Below are 8,864 nucleotides of genomic sequence, written 5' to 3'. Positions count from 1 at the left end.
ATTGATAAAATTTTGGTCACTAATCTTCACATATTTCTTCTTGTTTTTTTTTTTGTTTGGCCAAAATCTTTATAAATGAAAGCTTTGTATTTTCAACTTCCAAAGCCAAAATAATCACAGCAATCTTGTTGTTCTTGGATAAGTCATTGCATTTATTATTTAAACCTCAATGGTGGTCGCTTGACTTAGCAGTTATACATACACTGATCTTGGACGTGTTTTTTTAGACCAAACCAAAAAAGCAAATACTAGAAAAATTTGACTTTTACATGTTCTCCCTTAACCCTCATTAGTAGTAGTAAACGTCCTTCACGTGCTCATGGAATCAACTTTATAATAAGGGTTTAGATTAGATGATGTCTAATTAGTAATTTACCCATATAATGACCGACTTAAAACCTCAATTTTTTTCCCAATATGAGGTACCAATTAAATTTCCAAAACTCTTAAAACTTTTCATTTTTGCTAGTATTTCAGAAAGTGTGAAAACCGAAGAGATTTAAACATTATTAACAGAGATCTTTTCTCCTTTTTTTTTTTTCCTTTTACTTTTCCTTTTTGTTTTGTGTTTTGCTTGAGCAAGAGAGCTTTTTGTGTGTGTTTTGTTTTATCTTTTTCTCTCTAAATTCATCATAGTGGTAAAGTCACATTCTGATTAAAATAGAAATGCTTTTTCCATCGTAAGGGATCATCTTTTCATGCCCGATTGCATCAGTGCAGATTTCCTTATTTACATCTCTTCTCTTCTCAAATTTTTCCTCTTTTTTTTTTTTTTTTCTTCTTAATCTCTCTCTCTCCCTTACTCCACTTCAATATAAATTTCCCCAAATCTTTTTTATTTTTCTCTGGATCGTATCAGTGAGAGGGTAGAAGAAGATTGTGAGAAAAATTGAAGCAAACCCACATATGATTACGTCCTCTGTGACCTGAGAAAACCCTACTCAGAAGAATAAAAAAAACTCAGTGCTTTTTTTATCTGACGAACAGAGACACACTTACTAATGGGTTCAGAGCAGCATAGATTTCTTCAGCAGGAGCAGGTTAATTTCTCTCTTCTGTTCCTTTTGAATTCCTGTTTGTGGGGTTTTTAGTTTCACTCTGTCTCCTATGGTGGTTGTCTAAGTTGTCTCAGATTTTAAAGTTTTCGTTTTTGGAAAGCTGCTTCCTTTTTTCTTTCTCTCTTGCTACTTAGATCTGACTATCCAACTCTGTTCACACTAATCTGCTTTTTTTTTTTTAACACTTGATAGAGCAATGTTCTTTTAGGGTTTTATGTTGAGTCTCTCCTCTGATCATTCTATCACAGTGTTGCAGCAAGTGTTAATTGAGAAATTGATTAAAAAGTTGACATTTTTCTCATTCAATTAGATTAAAAATTCAAGCTTTTCTGGGGTTGTGATCTAGATTCGATGCGTGTAAGCTTCTAAGATTACGTTTTTTTCTAAAAGAGCATAACTTTTAGATCCATAGTCATGGTTTTGTAGAAACGCTTGATTCACTTATATGCCGCAATTATCTTCTTACTTTCCAGATCTCTTTTTACATGTTTTAGCTTCAGTTAAGCTCTTTTACTGAAGTGTGTGTGGGTGTGGTGTCTTTTTTACCAGAGGAAAAGGTGGGGAGGTTGTTTAGGAGTGTTCTCATGCTTCAAGTCACAAAAAGGAGGGAAACGAATTGTACCTGCATCTCGGATTCCTGAAGGTGGTAATGTCTCAGCTTCACAATCTAATGGACCTCATCAAGCTGGTGTCTTAAACAATCAAGCTACAGGAGGAATCAATCTATCACTTCTAGCTCCACCATCCTCTCCAGCTTCCTTCACCAATTCAGCTCTTCCTTCAACTGCTCAGTCACCAAACTGTTACTTATCACTGGCTGCAAACTCTCCTGGAGGTCCTTCATCGAGTATGTATGCCACTGGACCATATGCTCATGAAACTCAATTGGTCTCACCGCCTGTTTTCTCTACATTCACTACTGAGCCATCGACTGCTCCTTTCACTCCTCCTCCAGAGCTTGCACGTTTGACTGCTCCTTCTTCACCTGATGTACCTTATGCTCGTTTCTTGACTTCCTCCTCTGGTAAAGGCCATTACAATGTTTCAAGTGATCTTCAGGCTACGTATTCTCTTTATCCCGGAAGTCCAGCCAGCGCTCTTAGATCACCAATCTCTCGTGCTTCAGGAGATGGGCTATTGTCTCCTCAAAATGGTAAATGCTCAAGGAGTGATTCTGGCAACACCTTTGGGTATGACACAAATGGTGTCTCAACACCTTTGCAGGAGTCAAACTTTTTCTGTCCTGAAACTTTTGCCAAGTTTTACCTGGATCACGACCCTTCGGTTCCTCAAAATGGTGGAAGGTTAAGCGTGTCGAAAGATTCAGATGTGTATCCTTCAAATGGATATGGAAACGGGAACCAGAATAGGCAGAACAGAAGTCCCAAGCAAGACATGGAGGAGTTGGAAGCTTACAGGGCTTCTTTTGGGTTTAGTGCAGATGAAATCATCACAACTAGTCAGTATGTAGAGATCACTGATGTGATGGATGATTCTTTTAGCAAAGCGACTTACTCTCCAAGCGATGGACAAAAGCTGCTCAGAAGAGAAGTAAATTTGCTGAGTCAAACAAGTCCCAAATCAGAAGCTGATCTTGATTCACAAGCTGTGGACTTTCATTCACCAAAGGCATCAAATGGCTACAAAGGTCAGTATTATCGCATGAAATCTTAAACACCTTGCAGAGAAAATATCATTCAGTGTGTGCTAAATTGTATCATATTGTGTGGCTCAGATCACAAGCAAAGAAACCAGCGCATCCACGCTGATGAAGAGGCTCTATTATCGAGAGTGGGTTCTGTAAAAGGAAGCAGAAGCTATCCCATCTCGAGCTCTGATGCAGAGGTAGAATACCGAAGAGGAAGAAGCTTAAGAGAAAGCAGAGAGAACAGACACAGGATAGGCTGATCAAGACGACAAAAACAACAACAAAGCCAGCTCTGTTCTTAAGGTCTTCTAAGTTCTAAAATGTGAGATGCTAACTCTTGAGATAAGAAATCTAGTGTTTTTTTTCTTTAAGTATATATAGATATATAAAAATATATATATTACAGATGGTTTTTTAAGTAGAAGAATGATGTTATATATATAAGAAGAGAGCAAGGGTGAGAAAGTGAATGCTTGTTTTTTAGTTTGACATGGCTTTTTTGTAAGACCCATCTTTTATCTAATTGCAGCTATCTGTTTTGAGGTTCTTTAGTCGATCTCTTCTCTTCTTTTATGCATTGTTAAGGACTTAAAGATGTTAGACTGGAACTCTTGAATGTTAATATTATCTTAAGGCTAAGATGATTCTTGAATATTCTATATGAACATTGACATTGTTGTGAGAACATTCACATGCTCTGATAATTGTGTCTATACTAAAATTTTGTATTGCAAGTAGTAAAGTCTAATTCACCTTTATAATTGGAATGGAGGTTTTTTAATCAAAAAGATTTTTACTAGAAAACACAGACAAAACAGTAACACGTTAACTTTCAAACATCTTTGTTAAAGTAGTCTCTGTATCTAGTCTGATGAGGTTCTTCCCGTGTTCTAGAATGTTGCTGGACCGGGTCAATATTATTGGGTTGTCGACGTTGCTTAAGTTGAGTTTCATCTTGCTTAAGAATTTTAATCTTTCGAATTAGTCTTTTTAATTAAGGAAACATTGCCTTAAATGCTCTGGTCTGCGGCCGTTTTGTGACCGTTAACCCCTATTTAATTAATAAATCAAATTTTTTTTTTTTTTTTTTTAATAAATCAAATTTAGTTATAGAAAGAAAGAGCGACTTTAGAATTTGGTGAAAATAAAGACTTCTTACAATTTCACTTCTTCAGGCACTAAATTTTATATTTGTTTCAAAATTTTCAACAATGGAATCTATTAATATAATAAAAGAGATTTGAAAACTTCTTGTTTCCATTATAATTTCACGAACAAATGACCTATTGTTTTTGTAAAAATAAAAAGAAATATCTATAAGAAAAGCACTGCAAGCAATAGAAAAAAAAAACTTGTTAAAATATTGGCAACTGTTTCTATACTATGTGCAAATAAGAGTGCCTCGGTTTGCGGAAGATGAAATTTCATTTTCAATCAATCATTATCTTCCACGTAGTCAATGTCAAAATGTATTATCTTCTTCTTCTTCTTCTTCTCTTCTTCTTGTTTCTTAAGAAAGAAAAAAAAGAGAGAGATAAGACTATAAAAAAAAAAGAGGTGAAGCTTCCAAGCGCCCACCGATAAAAAATCTCGTGTACAATGCAAGTGTCAAAAACAAGTGGCCGGTGTGGTCTTCATTTTTTTATTGTTTACTATTTCTTCTTCTTAATCCAATTGTAAAGGAAGAAAAAGCGTGTTTTAAACAATGACATGGTGGACCTATTAAAGAACTCGTTAAAATTGTCATCTAACTAAATATCTAAAACACACTAATCTCCCACGTCTAATACACAACAATTTCATTTATCACCACTTGACACACCCCTCCCTATATATAAACCACATTCAAACCTTTTTCTATATATTTCTCATTCACTTTCCAATTCGAAAACATTACAAAACAAAAATAATAAACCTATACAAAACTTGTCTCATGAAGAATAATAATAATACTCCACGTCAATCATCTTTCAAGAAGTTCTGCCGGAAACTGTCACCGGAGAGGAAAGATTCATCCAGAGAGATACAGCAACATAGCAGTAGCAATGTTGACGACAAGAACAGAGACTTAGAGGCTGTTTTTGCTTACTTGGATGCAAATAGAGACGGTAGAATCTCTGCGGAAGAGCTTCAAAAGAGTTTCACGACACTAGGAGAGCAACTGTCCGACGAAGAAGCCGAAGCTGCGGTCAAACTGTCTGATACAGACGGAGATGGGATGTTGGATTTCGAGGAGTTTGCTCAGCTTATCAAAAGAGATGATGATGTGTTTACAGAGGAAGAGAAGAAGATGGAGCTCAAGGAAGCGTTTAGATTGTATATATCAGAAGGTGAAGAGTGTATTACACCAAGAAGCTTGAAGCTGATGCTAAAGAAGCTGGGAGAGTCAAGAACAACTGATGATTGCAAAGTTATGATTAGTGCTTTTGATCTCAATGCTGATGGGGTTTTAAGCTTTGATGAGTTTGCTCTTATGATGCGCTAATATGATAGTTATTATTATCACCTCCAATATTGTCTTTTTGTTGTTCTTTTTGTTTGATCTTCTACTGTATATAATGTTAATGGCTTGTGACGCAATAAAGAAGATTGTTATTTAACGATATGTGAAACTTTGTCATATTAGAGTCTCGCAGGAAAGGGTCAATCTACTGTAGAGTCCATTGAGGTTTGACCATCATAGTCATTTTTTTTTTTTTTTGAATAGTTAAGAAATTCTGGCCTAGTCATATTATTTCCTGAAGCTCACAATTCAAGATAAAAGGTGAGCATGTGCAAATCGATAATAAGATAATAACAAGATTCATAATGAGAGCCTTTGTCAGATGTTCACGTAACGGTAACAATTGAGGAATCTAATAAAATATCCCATCTCGACCAATCAATCTCGTGCCTTCACCAAGTTAATTCTTTTTGACAAATTACGGAAATATATGGTATGAATGTGAAGCTTTAAACAAAAATGGAATTTGATTAGAATCTTCAATTTGTGTGCCTCCAACTTCTCCGAGCTTACTGTAAAAAAAAAAACAGATTTAGGTAGTACGTAGTACGTACCGAGCTTAATAAGGCTCATACTTCTCATAATTGATAGATTAGTGTAAAAAACAAATGACAGTCGTAAAATATTTTATATCTACAGACTACAGAAATACCCTTTCTTGATACAACTACCTAAATTTAAGACTGAAGAGAAAACGTGTTTTAAACATGGGGATAAGACCCTGTAACAGAGGATATACTAATATTTCCTTTCCTCTAGATCTGAAGACCTACTAATAATACTACTTCTTCTAGATCTAAAGACTAATAATATATGTTTTTATTTTTCTAGATCTAAAGAACTAGTCTGACTCTCCCACGTTTGATTCGTTTCAATTTCTATTTTCTTATTACTATTCTTGACTTGAAACACACCTATATATATAGAGAAACACGTTATACCATTTTCTCATTCAACTCGTAAATCAAGAAGAAAGAAACCATACTTGTAAACACACATACAATACCTGCAACATTTCTTTTTTCTTTTCAAAATGAAGAATATTCAACGTCAGCTATCTTCATCTTTCATGAAATTCTTGGAAGACAAGAACAGAGACCTAGAGGCTGTGTTTGCTTACATGGATGCAAACAGAGATGGTAGAATCTCTGCTGATGAGCTTAAGAAGAGTTTCATGACAATGGGAGAGCAAATGTCTGATGAAGAAGCCGAGGCTGCTGTTAAACTGTCTGATATAGACGGAGATGGGATGTTGGATCTTCATGAGTTTGCTCAGCTTATCAGAGGGAATGATGACTTCACAGAGGAAGAGAAGAAGATGAAGATAATGGAAGCTTTTAGAATGTATATTGCTGAAGGTGAAGATTGCATTACCCCTGGAAGTTTGAAGATGATGCTGATGAAGCTAGGTGAGTCCAGAACCACTGATGATTGCAGAGATATGATTCAAGCTTTTGATCTCAATGCTGATGGAGTTTTAAGCTTTGATGAGTTTGCCCTCATGATGCTTTAAGCTTTGTTGTTTCGTCTTCTATAGTTTTTGTTTGATATATGGCTGTGTAAATAAGGCTTTGCAAGCAATATCCAAAAACTTGTTTTATATTATCAAAAATCATAGTTCATTAAAGAAAAAAACTTCATCATGTTTCAGTTTCAATGTACATGAATCCTATTTCATTGTGTTTCTATTTGGTGTTACACAAAAACTACATGTCAAAACATCATACAAGAGAAAAAGAAATATAACAGAACAGATTGGATTTCAATTTATACTTATTAGCTCATGGGATGTTGAACAAGCTTATCCAAGACCTTCCAATATCTCAGACAAGAAGGGTCTGTGTGAATCGCCCTAGTCACCCATTTCTCAGGGCTTTGGTAGTTTTCAATCCCTGAAGCGGTTTCAGGTCTGTCTTCTGATTGTCTTGCGAGTATATGCATCTGGAAGTAAACCTCAGCAGGTCTCATTTCTGTCCACAAATATTAAGAAAAATCTTCAGTTGTGCTCAAAGTTTTGGTGGAATACGAAAAGATAAAGATTAGGACATCTGCAGTCTAACCTGGTGGCCAGCAGAACCATTCAAGACGAAGATTCTTCTCCCATTTCTCTTTAGAGCCAAGACTACCATGTGCTTGAGCTAATAATATATACACGATAGGCAAAGGAAACAACGAACTCGCTTGAACTTTGCTAAGACTTTTTACAGCCAGTGAGAGGAACTGCGAGTCATTAGACTGTCTAGCCAGCTCCATGCAGACAGCACCATGGCAGAGAAGTAGACAGCTCTCTGAATTTAACAATGAACAAGCTTGTTCAAGGAATTCCTCTGCTAAGAAAAAGTCTTTTTTACCGATGGAATCTAAGCCACGAGCTAAGCTATATACACCCATCCATTCTTTCCATGAATTCTTCTTCTGGTTCGAGCATTCTTGTAGGCTCATCTCCAAGAAGTTTGCATCAGGTTCCAGATCATACTGAGATTCTATGAGCTTCAGGCAAATCCAACCAATATTTGAGTCAGTCTTGAGCTCCAAACACGCTTTGTATTCCTCTTGCATGTTTCTGGTACTCCCTTTTATTGCATAGGCACGGCAAAGTTGCAAATGTCCTAGAAATAAGTAGCTACTTGGAAGCGAAAGCGAAGAAGCTTTTCCAGCATTGACAATGGACTCTGCTATATTTCCCATCTGCAAACTGATCTCAGAAGCACAAAGCAGAAGCTGGAACTTTTGATATTCGCCTTCCTTTGAACATGTCTCATCAGAGAGTGCCACATAGATTAGACGGTCAATAGAACTACAAAGTTGGCGAGGAAATCTCTGCTCACGTGCCTTCTGCACGAGATTCAGAATAAGCAAGTATCTTACACCGCTGTTCCAAGGTTCTTGATGCAAGAATCTGCGAATTAGAAAACAATCATTTAATAGTTATAGTGAAAATATATTTTTCTACATATTACGCCCTTAGCTCTCTAACATATACGAGAGATTCTGATCACAGGTATCAAAAATTGAGTTGTAGATGATGAAAGGATCAGTGAGAGTTGATCAATTCAGAATTTGAAAATGCTAAAATGGTGTCGAAAGATTTTAAAATACCTTTGCAGTTCCACAACAACAACAGGAGCATTCAGACACTGACAATGGCATGTCGGAAATGAGAACCTTGGAGCTGTATTGCCAATTACATTGCAAGCAACCGATCCTCCACCAAGGACCTCCAATGCGGACTTCAGACCTTCCTTATTTACACAGTCAGAGACATTTATGATACAACATCTACTAGCAGTACAGGCATCCTTCATTCCTTCACCAGCTAACAAAATATATCCAAGCAGGTTCCTAATTCCAAAAAATCATATTTCCAAGTTATGATTACAATACCAACATACATTACACAGTTAAAACATAGCGCGCTTGATCAGCTTATGTAACCTCTGGTACTGATCAAAACTCACCTTATCGAATTACTATGAGGGTACATATGAATAACTTTTCTGAGGTGGGCAATCCCCTTCTCAAATCCAAGGAAATCTCCTGCTCCAGTTTTCAGCTGCAATATCCAGAGTGGTGTCATTATAATCCAGAGTTTAAACAAATACAGCATTCGAAATGAAAGGGCCAACATGATATTCGAGATCAACAGGCTCACCAA

At 36.3% G+C, this 8,864-nt stretch overlaps 3 protein-coding genes and 1 pseudogene across 3 annotated transcripts; 3 read left to right on the top strand and 1 right to left on the bottom strand.

The window, feature by feature from the left end:
• LOC104713333 (uncharacterized protein At1g76660-like) lies at nt 378–3,257 on the top strand. The gene is made up of 3 exons (XM_010430428.2): nt 378–1,040; nt 1,608–2,706; nt 2,794–3,257. The coding sequence occupies exons 1-3, from the start codon at nt 1,002–1,004 to the stop codon at nt 2,964–2,966; spliced, it is 1,311 nt and encodes a 436-aa protein (XP_010428730.1). The 5' UTR covers nt 378–1,001; the 3' UTR covers nt 2,967–3,257.
• On the top strand, nt 4,484–5,311 carry LOC104713332 (calcium-binding protein CML38-like). The gene has a single exon (XM_010430427.2). It carries the CDS (start codon nt 4,640–4,642, stop codon nt 5,189–5,191), a length of 552 nt encoding a protein of 183 aa, XP_010428729.1. The 5' UTR covers nt 4,484–4,639; the 3' UTR covers nt 5,192–5,311.
• Nucleotides 6,088–6,737, top strand: LOC104713331 (calcium-binding protein CML39-like). Its single transcript, XM_010430426.1, has one exon. It carries the CDS (start codon nt 6,243–6,245, stop codon nt 6,720–6,722), a length of 480 nt encoding a protein of 159 aa, XP_010428728.1. The 5' UTR covers nt 6,088–6,242; the 3' UTR covers nt 6,723–6,737.
• Nucleotides 6,791–8,864, bottom strand: part of LOC104713329 — a 7,350-nt pseudogene continuing 5,276 nt past the window's right edge.

This window comes from Camelina sativa, chromosome 9 (assembly GCF_000633955.1).
Source record: "Camelina sativa cultivar DH55 chromosome 9, Cs, whole genome shotgun sequence".
NCBI lineage: Eukaryota > Viridiplantae > Streptophyta > Magnoliopsida > Brassicales > Brassicaceae > Camelina > Camelina sativa.
The sequence above is the reverse complement of the archived record's forward strand: the minus strand, read 5'-3'. Positions and strand labels throughout refer to the sequence as shown.

Excerpts from the sequence above, each read along its gene's own strand:
- LOC104713333 (XM_010430428.2), top strand. The coding sequence starts at position 1,002 with ATGGGTTCAGAGCAGCATAGATTTCTTCAGCAGGAGCAG. Across the intron at positions 1,041-1,607 it reads GATTTCTTCAGCAGGAGCAG|AGGAAAAGGTGGGGAGGTTG; the intron begins GTTAATTTCTCT and ends CTTTTTTACCAG. Across the intron at positions 2,707-2,793 it reads GGCATCAAATGGCTACAAAG|ATCACAAGCAAAGAAACCAG; the intron begins GTCAGTATTATC and ends TGTGTGGCTCAG.
- LOC104713332 (XM_010430427.2), top strand. The coding sequence starts at position 4,640 with ATGAAGAATAATAATAATACTCCACGTCAATCATCTTTCAAGAAGTTC.
- LOC104713331 (XM_010430426.1), top strand. The coding sequence starts at position 6,243 with ATGAAGAATATTCAACGTCAGCTATCTTCATCTTTCATGAAATTCTTG.